The following is a 13517-nucleotide window of genomic DNA, read 5'->3' on the forward strand; positions in this document are numbered from 1 at the left end:
AGAAAGGGAAGGAGCGAAAGTTGTATTAACATGTGCTGATTGGTCCAACGATTTGGTTAATTGCAATTTAACCAATTTCGTCTCATTTCCAGTTTGGCTACACCCATTCCGCCTAATATCCACTTGGTATTTGTATTTCTAACACCACTTTAATAGTCGATATAGTAAGTTAAACTGTTAATAAAAAGAACTTTCATTTGAAAAAGTAAGTGGAAATTAGACCAACTTGGCATTCTAGACTAAATGCTAATTTGACAAAGTGAGTATTAGACCAAGTATTCTGTAGACCAAATTGATAGTAGACCAAATGGTTTAGTCTATGTGGTATTGGGACTATCTGAGCAGTAGACCAACTGCTTATACAACAAGTGAATATAAACAAAGAAAACATATACATGAGAGAAAGAAAGAAAGAAAATATGAAATGAAGAGTTTTGGGACCATTCTCTACAAGCAGTTTGCTTTTTTATGGTCCTAGCCATATTTTGTACTATTTATTGCATAATTATGTACACTGTATGATTTGTATATACATATTTTTATGGTTGAATAAATTGAATTGAAATTGAAAGAATAAAGATGAAGGCAGGAAGAAAGGGAAATGGAGATACACAGACGTCTTTAGTTGAAGAAGGATAATGAGGAAGAAAAGGGAAGCAAGAGAGGCAAGTAGGTGGGAACAGAGGGATGGGGGATTTGTAAAAATAAAACGGATGTAATCAATTCTACTGTTCACAATTTCAAACACACTCTAGCTTTGTACTGACAAACTAGATCTTCTGACAATTCTCTTTTTTAATAAAGCATTTATTTTTATTACTACATTCAGGTAATGCATGATAGAATAACATAAATTACAACTTTAACCATTGCCTCTTTGATATCAGTCATTACCACATTGAAAATCAAATGCAGTTTGCACCTGGTCTGTCTGATGTTATTTTCTCTTATTAGCCCAATTGCTCTTTCATAACTGGTCTTATCCTATTTGTACCCCATTCATATCATTATGCCAGCCAAAGGCAGCTATCCATGGAAAATCAGTTATACTGTTACTTTATGGACATGGTTCTTTCTATAGCAAGTATGAATGAGGGTCAATAAAGTTAATACTTTGCTTTGTCTTTCTTTATCACTTTTTGTGTGACTATTTAGACAAAATACCACCATATTACTCTTCATATTGTGGATTATAACAACTCATAAACTACGTCTGCCCAAAAGTCTAAGCCTGTAATCTAGGTGGAAGCTGCAGCTATACCTTTGCTGTTAAGGTAAACGTAAGCAAGTTGTTTGATGCAGCCACCATCTATACACTCCCGCCTTGCTTTAGTATTGTTTTCTTTTTATCGATCAGTATTTGGTGCAGGTTCTTCATACGAAAAACAACATCTAAATCAAGACAGGAGTGTAAAGTCAGTCGCTCTCATGCAGCCACTGTTTGTATTCTTTTGCATCAGACTACTCACTTACATTTCGTGCAACACAATCAGACTCATAAGTAATGCCAAAAGCTGTTGCCTCAACCTAGAATTAAAGGCTACATAAGCCTCAAATGTTGCATAGATTTTTGCAGATATGTTATACATGCTCACTTTATGGGCAAAATCATTGTTTCTCAACCCCTTCTCCCCATCCCTCCCATGTCTAAATAGTCAATGTTGGTTGGAAAAGAGCCCTAATTAATTACTTTAGAACTTTCACTGTTCAAACTGAATATTTTTCTTTACACTAATATGTCAGTTTGACATCACTGCAGAGAATGTTCTTTTGATAGGATATTTCCTGTTTTAGTGAAATAATTTACAGGTACAGTGTATACAGTATAATGTGAGGGTGTCATCTCTTCCGTTTCATGTGGAACTTGTAGACTGGTGCCGACTCGGGTGTCTCCTCCTTCACAAGCTTCTTACGAGATTTATCCTGCAGTATGGAAATAGAGAGGATAAGAGTAAGAGATAAAAACTTAGACAATGAAGACATAGGGAGAAGCAAATAGTTCAGCGACAAGCAAATAGTCAAGAGAGAAAATAAAGAAGAGGAATAGAGAAAAGAAGAAAATTTAGAAGAGGATAAAAAATATAGGAGAGGGAAAAAGATGGACAGAGAAAATAATTAAAATAATAACAACATCTTTAATTGTGCAGTTCTTGTATAGTACATTCATAACGTCCCGATGCACTTCCAAACAACTTGGATAGAAGTACCCTAACGTTAGCCCTGCAGTATTTTATGAAGCATTTCAAGGAATGAATTCCTGCCAGGTGCGAATTTTTTCTAACATGGGTTGAGTGAGGTACAATGTGGTTTAATTTCTTGCTGAAGGAAATCATGCCATGGGTGGCATTCAAAACCATGACCCTCTGTTTCAAAGTCAGAAGACTTAATCCACTGGGCCACAACACTCCAAATAATGATATATAATCAGAATAGTAAGGCAGCTTTGGGTCATCATTTATCATACTACGCCTTTATCATGGTTTTATGCTGTTTGTCATTAAAAACTATCAGGGCCAAATGCATAAAAGTGGTTTAAAGTTTGACCAGGATTTGGACAACTCCATTACATGACCCTGCATTTACTCCTGGTGGGTGTTTCATCAAGCTGTTCGTAAGTTAATAAGAGCGACTTGAAGAATGACTGGTGATCCTTTCTTGTGGTAAATGGCATATTCATTAGCGATGGTTTGGCACATAAGAAAGGTTCACCAGTCATTCTTAAAGTTGCTCTTAACTTTAATACGAACAGCTTTATGAAACGGCCCCGTGGTCTTAACAAGACAAAAGTGCAAACCAGGAGCATTTCACCGATTGCACTCACTTTGTATCACGACCTATTGGCTCATTCCAAGTGTATGATAGACAATGAAATGTTCCTATGCCAAAATTGAATAGTCCATGCTTTCCAACTTTTTTTTTTCATTCCAGCCTTTATGTTTTTAATTCTTATGTGTCCAGCCTTTATGGTTTTTTTTCATTTCTAATTGATAGTTCTACATTTAAGAACATGCACAAGTAATGAAATACCACCAATAAATAACCTTAGAATTTTTCTTTGCTTCCATCTTCTCTGCAATGATGTTGAGTTGTTTTTCCCTTTCAATTCGCTGGCTGAGCTCATGGTATCGCTTCTTCTTTTCTTTTCCAACATCCTGGAACAAAAAAATGATAAAATGTAAGATTTATATTAGTGCTTAATATAATGATTCTAAGTACTGCATACCATTACCCCAGCTTTAGCACAGCAAACCCTGATCAGGTGCATTCAAGGAATTCCTTCCTACCGGGTGCCCATTTACTTTACATTAAAAAAAAAAAGGCATACCTATTCGACAATTTGCATGCAGCATGTATCTGCAAAAAGCTTGTAACCCGAAATGTGTTTTGAAATCTTATTCTACCCCAGAAAGATATTATAATATATACATGTAACTCTGGTGTTCTACTATAAAGGAGAAATTAGACTTACACAAGATAAACAATTACATATTTCATGCATTATCCGGTCTTATTCGACTTTGTTGCCATAAACCGTCAGGTTGACGGTAAGTGCACCCATCGATGATATGAAACAAAATCTTATTGATTGTAGGACTTTGTATCTACAATACTGCTCCTACATGTACACCAGTAGCGTATGCAGGATTTTTTAAAGGGGGGTTTCAAGCTGAATGAAATGTTGACAAAAAAAGGGTCTTCAAAATTTTTAGGGGGAGGTATTTGGGTATCAAAAATATTTAAGGGGGGGGGGGTTGAACAGCTGTAACCACCCCCCTGCGTACGTGACTGTCCTACTCTTACTTAAATATGAATTTGAAATTATATTGACTCGACTCACCGCTAAGCCTGAAGATGTCCCTTCCCCTGACCTGGTTCCTGCTAAAGCCTTCAGCAGTGACGGGTCAGATAGCATGGACAGTGTAGGACGATTGTGAGCTCGATGGAGCAAGGCAGGATGGGTGTTCAGATGCTTAGCTGGATCAAATTCTTTTGCTACAGGACAAAAGCACATGCAAACTAGAAGATTGAAGTAGTGAACATCACAGAATTATGGGGTAAACAATCGTAGGAGTGATTCTAAATTAAATTATTACACCACTGCAACTAGTACTACTAAACCTACTTATACTACTTCTATCTCTCTCTTTCTCTTTTCTTCTTCCTCTTTTTTTTCACATTGTCCTCTTCTTAGCATTCATCTCGTTCTCCATGTCGTTCTCATCCTTCTCCCTCTCACCCTCCTCCTTCATTTCTCTTCCTGTTTGCATTTTCCTCATTCTCCGCCTCCTGCTTCTTCTGATGATAAAGTCATAGGCTTTGCATGGCAGCATATTTTTTCAACAAAATGCAGAAGATGACACAATCAGGCAAATATTGTGAAAGAAGATGGAAGGTACATAATGTATAATGCTGCATATGCCTGTCACACTGTCAGCAAAGAAACAAGTTGGTATCGAAAAGAAAATGAAAAAAAATATATATACATATATGGACGTACCTTCTTTGACAGTGTCAACAAAAAATGTGTGCTTGTTCTTTGGTTTCTCCTCTCTATCTTCAAGCATATGAAGACTGGATTTCAGCTTCTCAATTTTCTAAAAGGTAAACAAAAATAACAGAATTAGAAAAAAATAAAACTTTGAAGAAAAACAGAAAGATAACTAGTTACTGCATGGAATGAATTGATTAGAACTTTTTTTTAATAAACAACACAATTTGAAGATTTGCATTACACTGCATTGCTTTGAGAAGGAAAAGTCATTGAAAATGGAGCTATTAAAGAGGAAAAGAATCCCACCATGGCCTAGCGTCCTTTGGCAAGGCGTTAATCCACACTTTGCCACTCTCCACCCAGGTGTTAAATGGGTACCCGGTAGGATGTGAAATCCTATATGTAGTATGCCTAGCAATTGAGTCTTGGAACTCTTGTTGGAATGCTCCCCAGGGAGTGGAGAAGTGCATACATTGTATGCGGGCATGCAAGGATCCGATGACCGGGGTAATAATATGTCTGTAAAGCGCTTAGAGACGTCGTTCCGATGTATTAAGCGCTATATAAATGCGGAATATTATTATTATTATTATAAAAGTTAATTTTAGTAAACAAATTAAAATATTATAGAACTCTGATAAGAATCATATGTGACCAGCCACCCCAAAATGAACAATAAGTCGCCCAAAATGAATTTTGAGATTTTTCTTGAATTTGAAAAGCAAATCCTAAGCTTTACAATAACATACAATTCGTCAAATTTGATCAACAATAACTCACTGAAATACTTGATTGAATGCAGAGAAAAAAAAAGTGAGAGCTTCCGAATACAAGGAGAAAACAACATTTCAAGTTATTGTTCACTCAGGCATGACATACGTGCACACTGAGTAGTTTTAATGAAACTTCCAAGCAGTCAGCAAAAACTTGTGTCAAAGAAACTCTTGAATCTTGTTTTTAATTCAACTTTACAACTCGAAATTTTTACAGTAGAAGAATTACCCTTCAGACAAGCTAAGTTTGAATTTTTGCGTTTTGAAGAAAAGTTTACTACTTTGGTTATTAACAAAGAACCTTCCCTGGTGACTTATTGGTGGTTTTGGGGTGGTTGGTCACATATTATGTTCACAATATTATGAGAGAAAAGGATGATGAAAATCTAACATAATTTTTAATTAAAGGAATCTGACTCCCCGAGGGAAAAATTGGCATTCATGACAGAAAACTGAATTACAAGAATATGTACATGTAGTAATAAATTGCAGATTGCCAATAAACTTACTTTTGATTCAACCGTCATCTTGTGGTTGACGTATCTCAGATCTTGCGTTTCCATCATCTTCACTTGTTCTTCAGTGGTCGGTTCGTCTTTCTTCACGCTGGTATGAACTCCATCCTATCAGAAAACATCAGACACAAAATTCTAGGCTTTTCCATTGCAGTTGTGAAAAATAATCACAAAATACTGTCAAACAGGCCCCCCCAAAAAAAAAATTATAATACAGTAGTAATATGAATAATGTTAACAAATAGATAAATACAAAGAATTTAAAAAATCAATGATTAAATGGAAAAATTTATCATAAAACAGTTCTCAATCATCACGAACCATGGAATGGCAATTTCTTCAACTTATAAATGACCGTCACTAAAGCAAAACTTTTAAAACTCCTCATTCTGTTATTCGACATGTATTCAAGGTGGATTTTTTCTCTAACCTTATTAATGTTATTCAATTTGTTTTATTAAAACCACCGTAAACACAGTGTGAACTTCTCCTTTAAGATTTAGTTATCTCCAAAGAGATACTGACTGAATTATTTTTTTAGAGCAATTCAGATGAAAATAGTACATTTGGGATTTACATGTACACAAAATTATTCCACCTGAACATATTTATCCCATTTTAATCATATTTCCCTCAATCGTATTCTCCTCAGCAGCAAACATTATTTTCCACAAAGTTGAGAGGCAATGAGATTAATTACAATCATCCTTGTGCTGATCATCTTGTAATAGAATTCATCTGGGTTCCTATCTCGTGCTTTCTGACGAAGCCGCTTGAGTGCAGCTTGTTTCTTGTGATAATCCCTGAAAAAAAATGCAATAGAACATGGACATAAAATGACTGAGAGATAATATATTCATTTGTTTTTCACTTATCAACTAATGCATTATTCATTTCTCCTAGCCATTAAGAAACAAGTCAAGTCATGTATGCAATGATAATAACTTATCATAATTCACAGGGACAGAGAGGCATTACTACCTTTAGTTAACAGTATAACTATATAGGCAGTGAAATAATTCTCTTTCTTGGCAAACCTAATATTAAGATAAAGAGTAAACAGGTAAAGACAGAAAAGCGTTGCTAGAAATCAGAATGTATTTTTAAACGAGCTGAAGAAAAATAAGCTAGCTTACCTTGCACGTAGTTGATAATCTTTCTTCTTTTCTAAAAGTCCAAACTTGGCACGACTGGAAGGCTAGGTTAAAGAACAGAAAAAGAATATGAAAAAGGGAATGCAGAGGATTCAAGGCAAGGAATTAATTTGAATGAGTGGAGTCTGGAGAGAAGCTCAAGAACTTGATCGGATCATTTTCATGACAAAAAACATGTACAAAAATACAAGGAAAAGAAGCGGGGAGAGGTTATGATAAAAAAGGCGTAGGGTAAGAATCTACAGTTTATATATTATATAACTTTTAAACAAAATTATCGAAATCGCGACAAACACCCACGAATATTTATCACGACCTTCCAACCACTCACAACAAACACAAAAATATATTGATGGGACCGTTGACGTAGTAACCGTCGATCGCATTGAAGACTTCTTTAATAATTATCGAAATTCTCTAGTCTCCACTCACCTGAGATCTTTCTCGATGGCTTTTCTGAGCTGCCTTTTGTGCCTTCTTGAAAGATGACATCTTTTTAACTTAACAGTACTGAGGAGATCTCCACGCAAATGATGAGGTTACAAAAAAAAAATTCACACACGTGTGAACGTCACAAAGTTGTTTGTGTATGGAGCGCCAAAGGGAAATGGGAGATTATCAACTAAAAATTCGACAAATAATGAGCACAAAGTATAGGCTGTGCCGTGGGGGGGGGGGGGGGGCTGTAAGTGCATTGCTCACAGATTTGGAGTCAGGCATTGACCTATTTCCTTATTCACTATTGATAATGATAGTTGGATTTGGACATCAGATATCCCATCCTGGGGAGGGGGGGGGGGGCACGCAATTAATATGCTGCTGCCCCTCTTGTGTGTTTTCTAGTTAATCAACTATGGTGGCCGGCGTGGAGGCGCATGATTAAAGAAAATAAGAAATGTATATTATTATTATGGACAAGACGAAAGAAAGCAGGGATAGATTTTTTTAGATGTGGAATCGAGGCCCTTCTTTCGATATACTAAGCAGCAAATAACCATTTTGGTCCAAGCACCCATTAGGTGTAGAGCCCCATCCAGCATTCTTTATTCAGATTCCTTCAACTTCTCTCTCTCTCTCATGCAACTCCCCTCTTTTCCATGCCCTGAATCTCTAGATTCAAAGAGGATCTTAATTGGAATTAAAGTTTGTTTATCGATCAGAGCAGTTCTATCTCTCTCACTCTCTCTCTTCTGCCACATATTACATCCCTCATTCTAAAATGTTACCCAAAGCTTGTTATCGATCAAAAAATTGAAATTTTAATAACTTGAAATATTTGATGGATTTCTCTCTAGCCTTTACCAATATTTTTTTTCCTGCTATTTTTTAAATAAACTTTCATTCGGGTTGAACTTCCCCCTTAAACACAGAAGTATGAGATAGATACAATGATCTCAAGGCCAAAATGCTTAATACAAAGCACAATGCCTTTGTCCCTCTTAATTATACCAACAGTTTAATTTCTGTATATATTACAAGACACATAGAGACATAATGAAAGTAAATTGAAACTCTTTTTTTTCTTACAAAAGTTAATTTAATGCAATTGAATTGCAGACATACAAATGAGCATACACAGAAACAGTATTGTACATTTAATGTAGATAATCATAACTAAGTTACTTCTGTAATACGGAATGAAAAATCTGTCTTTAGTGGGAAGTGTTGCATAAAAGGACTTTCTGTTGTTGGGTATTTTTTATTTTTTCAAAAAGGGGGGGGGGTTGATTTAACAACCCACCGAGACTTTATTCTTCATGTACATGTAAATAACTGCTAGGGGTGACAGGAAAAATATATAATTAACATTTCAAGAAAAGAACATGGTGGTAAATAAGTTGCATATGGTAGGTATAATGTTTCATCTATGAGGTTCAACAAATCAGGAGGATTCTCAAATATCGAGCCCTCATCATGAAGCTACGTTTCCAGGGATTGCAACAGTTTAACACTTACACTGTACATAAACTGTAGCATAAAATCCTTACGTGTGAGCCCAACAAACTGAGTTTGCTGCCTTGTGTTAAGCCATCATCCATAAAGTGAATTACAATATAAATATTTTTTGGAAGATTTTTTCTTCTATTTTTGTATGGGGGTGCAGGGTGGCTTCCATTTGATCTAACAACTCACCAAGTCTTTATTCTTTGTGGAAAATTTATTTCTAGCTAGGGTCGAAGGTAGAATATAGTATTATTTCAAGAAAATAGCTGGACGGTAAATACGTTGCTGATATGTATAATGGCAGATGTAATGTTTTATTTTCAAAGTTTTTTGGACAAATCAGGATTCAAAAGAATACCATCAACTATCGCCGTGAACACAGGCGCGTAGCCAGGGGGGGGCGGTGGGGGCGGTCGCCCCCCCCAAAACGTCCCCAAAAAGAAAAAAAAAAGGGAAAAAAGAGAGGAGAAAAGGAAAAGGGAAGGGAGGAAAGGGAAGAAAGGTAGCTTTTTTTTTTTATTCTTTATTTTTTTCTCAAAAGAGAAACTCCTTCACTCTTGCTCTAAATTTATATATGAATTTTGCTTCCGCGCTGCGTGCGGTTAAATGACAATATTGAAGTTCTCCATTGTTTCCCCCACCCTTTCTCTAACCCTGTTTTTCCACCTCAGCTATATGTGTTTCTTGCCAAGTTCAAATGTACACATTATTAGGGCATGGAATTTGAGTAAGATTAGGCCGAACTATATGAAGTTATCTTTTTTTTTATCGCGCAACTTCTGGTCGGGTCGGCTCCAGGCGGGTAAAATCAATTTCTGCCGTCACCTCCATAAAGTCAACTTTTCCCGCTTTTCAGCTCATTACTAAACAACCATAATTTTGGGGCAAACAGGTTCCTAATTTAAAAAGAGGAAGGTATAAAATTCGTGTCGTATTAAATAAAAGTACAATATTTATATCGAATTCTATTAAACTTCATGTCATTTCCCTGCACATTCATCTCCTGTCCTGTTTTGCGCCCTCAGTTTGAAATTTTGAATGACACTTGAGATAGTTCAAAATGAAGCGCTTCAGGATAAGTCAAAGAAATTAGGCATCCTTTTTTATATAATTTCAATAAATCACAGAAGTTTCAACTTTTTGCGCACTATTTTCCTTGTAATGAAGTTCAATAATCTTATCAAATCAATTGAATTAGAGTCGATGGGCATGATGGGGTATTAGAGATATCTGCATTTGATGAAACGTCCACCCTTTGACATTTCAGAGTTTCATTGCTCTGCGCGGGGAGGAATATCTTCCTCCCGGCATATACACTTCTTCTCCTCTGTTTTGCGAGTTAAAGATATGCACTGTCGCTAAATAGTAATCAAATCTGATCTTTCCAAGGGAAGTATTCAATGTATCTTTGAGAATACCCTTTTCTCGGGACCCTTTTCATGGCAAAAAAAATGATAACACGCTTTAGCTTCCGCGCTTCGCGCGGATTTATTATCATTTTAATTTCCTCCATTGTATTCCTTTTTTGTGCGTTCACAATCACTTTTGAAAACAAGGTTCAAAATCACAATATAGTCAACTGAATTGGAGCTGATATAGGTACTAGAGACAAGAGAGACGGCTCCTTTTCATTTTAATTTATGAAACATCAAAAGCTTCGCGCTTCGCGCGGGAGGGGGAAATTCCCCCTCCCTGCACCCACCCCCTAGGGAGCGCGCTTCGCGCGCTCTGTAATTGTTGGCACGCTTCGCGTGCATTTACCGCCCCCTCCAAAATGAAATCCTGGCTACGCGGTTGCGTGAACATGCATCTCAACGTCATTATCTCCTATCCGAGTTGTTTAATGGCAGATGTAATGTTTTATTTCTTAAGTTTTTTGGACAAATCAGGATTCAAAAGAATACCATCAACTATCGCCGTGAGCATGCACGATGCACCTCAACGTCATTGTCTCCCATCCGAGTTGTTTACAACGGTTATGTACCAGGATCTCAACACCAGGAACCCAAGTATTTGTGGAAGGGAAGTTTACCGAAAAGTTGTGAAGAAAATGAACATTAGCTTTGCAAAACTAGGACATGAAGGATGCAATACCTGTCTAGAGTTTGAGACCCACAAGAAAAATGTCAGTGAGGAAGAGCCATGTACAACATCATCTGAAAATAAAGATGACATATTTAATTAGATGTAGGGATTGTATAATAAAGTCTATGGGACTTTAGTAACTCAGGGAATATGCCACAATAATGTAATAAACATCTAAGTTCTAAAACAATGGATTGGTCAGCATTTTATGAATGTAGATGATCCACTCCTATATAACTGCCAATTTGTCTCTAATATTCACTCGGTGTTTCCTTTAATTTTCTATCATATTTTCTTTATTAAAGGAGATAACCTTATGAGCAGCAAACGCTACTATGTTGTCATCGATCGTCAAGTGGTAGCAACTAACGTCACATCCTTTGACATTGCTGTCATCATGCTGTTGGCCAGTTTCTACTGCTTCAATATCCTGTACACAGAGACATGCTCATCAACCCTTGAGTTCTTTCAACAGTATGTACATGCATGTTTTAATTTATTTCACATAATTCAACATTTTATGAAGTCTAAAACCCAGCGCACACTATGCAACGCGCTGCGACGTGATTTTTTAACGAATCGTAATTTGCATTAAATTTGAAAGTTCCAAGAAGTTGAATTATTTTATTCGAAGTTCAACATAATGCTAGGAACACTAAAATAACAATTCTGTTTTGCTGCAAGACCTGTTGTTGGAGTAAATTCCAAATCGGCTTAAGGTCACAGCCGATGATGACGTCATTGCGATTTTGAATTGAAATTACTTGTATTCCCACCGGGAGGCTGAAATTACACTGGAAATTCGATTTCAGTATTCATACCACTATTCGGAACGTTGATAGTTCAAATTTCATAGGTTGGAATGCTCATATCAAATGTTATTACAATTTCTTTGAAAATCACATCGCGTTGCATAGTGTGCGCTGGCCACAATATTGAATTTTAGAATTTTTTTTGGTGATGGCTTCCAAACTTCTACACAGAATTCTGAAATTCATTATTATATAAATTCATGCAAATTTATTTAAAAAACGAAAAATGCTACATGTACTTCTCTATTTTGCAGTGGATTTTGATTTTGTCTGCTTTATATGAAGGGCTTGATGGAAATTACAAAAAACAAATTACCCCATTCCAGGGCAGGGACATATTATACATGTACACCTCATAATTTACTGATCTATGCAGATTCTACTGGTACATTTAACACAATTTCTGGATACAGATTTGAATAGTGACATGATTAGAAGGTCTGGCAGAAAATCACTTTCAGGATGGTTCATATATCAATTTCAGAATATAGGAACCAAAGTTTTTTCGTGATTTTATGGTTAGATGAACTTGCCTTTCTGTGTTTGTGAGTCTGCATGAGATTCCATTCGAAATACCGGTATGTGCAGTATTTTATGTGTCTTGGACGCATGCTTTTGATACTGGTTATTCTGATGAGAATAATGTGAACTTTTCTTGTACATTTGTAACAATGCAGGTGTTTCCTGAAAGCTGTTGTCACAGTACGCCAAATTGACGCCTGTTACCATGGTTAGATACGCAATTTTATTCATGAGTCCACTGTTTGAAGAGTGGACTCATGAATAAAAACAGTGGACTCATGAATAAAATAGCGTGGATAACCACTGCAACAGAGGTCAATTTGGCGCACTGTGACAAAAGCGCGCATCAGCATTGGACATGTTTTTTACACGCGCCCGATACGTGCTAAATTAAGCGTAATTTATACAGAAAATCTGCATATACCATGGACTCAATCGTGGGTTTTCAAAACCACCTTTGTAAATTCTGGCTGTTATGTTCCTGCATGTGTATTATTAAAGTATGCTTTATTCTCATTGACTCTCAAACAAGACGGTCTTTCTTCTCACTCCTGCTACTTCTAGATACCTAATAGAGGACCTTAAGTTTCACAGATGTACCCATCCCAGGAACTATGCCCGGTGGACCAGGCTCATCAACCGAGACAATTTTACGGTCACTTCATCAACACGAGTACGCAGCAATCACTTTCAACATGGACGTCCATTTTTCAGATGATCAACACATGCGGGTGACTTGTGTAAGATAGCGACAATAATGGCGGACGGTAAATGGCAAGTTAAAGTTCATGGTAAAGATGTGTCAAACAATGGTCTCTTGTGACCTTATCTATCCATCTTGACCAGCCCAGCAAACCTTTTCTAGACAAAGTTTTTAAGGATATGCTAGTTGCATTAAATGTGCATGGAAAAAAGAAGCGACAGATTGCCAACTATGGAACTGGAAAGTCATGAGGGTGACTTGTGTATTCGACAATAATGGCTGATGGTAAATGGCATGTGAAAGTTTACGGTAAAGATGTGTCAAACAATGGGTCTCTTACGGCCATATCCATCCATTTTGACCAGCCTAGCATACCTTTTCTACAAAAAAATAATAGGATATGCTAGTTGCACGAGATGAGCATGGAACAAAGAGGCAACAGAGAGCTAATTGCGGAACTGAACAGTGAGTGTCACTCGCGAAAGATAGCGACAATAACGGCAGACGGTAAATGGCG

The 13517-nt window shown here is 36.6% G+C and overlaps 1 protein-coding gene across 1 annotated transcript; it reads right to left on the minus strand.

Annotated features, from left to right (window-relative positions):
• Nucleotides 1–796: 796 nt before the first annotated feature.
• Nucleotides 797–7525, minus strand: LOC129258317 (probable U3 small nucleolar RNA-associated protein 11). The gene is made up of 8 exons (XM_064098630.1): nucleotides 7367–7525; nucleotides 6917–6978; nucleotides 6481–6583; nucleotides 5775–5888; nucleotides 4499–4595; nucleotides 3839–3993; nucleotides 3042–3152; nucleotides 797–1923 (listed from the first exon to the last, which is right to left on the minus strand). Exons 1-8 carry the CDS (start codon nucleotides 7424–7426, stop codon nucleotides 1840–1842), a joined length of 786 nt encoding a protein of 261 aa, XP_063954700.1. The 5' UTR covers nucleotides 7427–7525; the 3' UTR covers nucleotides 797–1839.
• Nucleotides 7526–13517: the final 5992 nt, after the last annotated feature.

Source organism: Lytechinus pictus, chromosome 4 (genome assembly GCF_037042905.1).
Source record: "Lytechinus pictus isolate F3 Inbred chromosome 4, Lp3.0, whole genome shotgun sequence".
Lineage (NCBI taxonomy): Eukaryota > Metazoa > Echinodermata > Echinoidea > Temnopleuroida > Toxopneustidae > Lytechinus > Lytechinus pictus.

Excerpts from the sequence above, each read along its gene's own strand:
- LOC129258317 (XM_064098630.1), bottom strand. The coding sequence starts at position 7,426 with ATGTCATCTTTCAAGAAGGCACAAAAGGCAGCTCAGAAAAGCCATCGA. Across the intron at positions 3,994-4,498 it reads TGTTGACACTGTCAAAGAAG|CAAAAGAATTTGATCCAGCT; the intron begins GTACGTCCATAT and ends TTTGTCCTGTAG. Across the intron at positions 1,924-3,041 it reads AAGCAAAGAAAAATTCTAAG|GATAAATCTCGTAAGAAGCT; the intron begins GTTATTTATTGG and ends TCCATACTGCAG.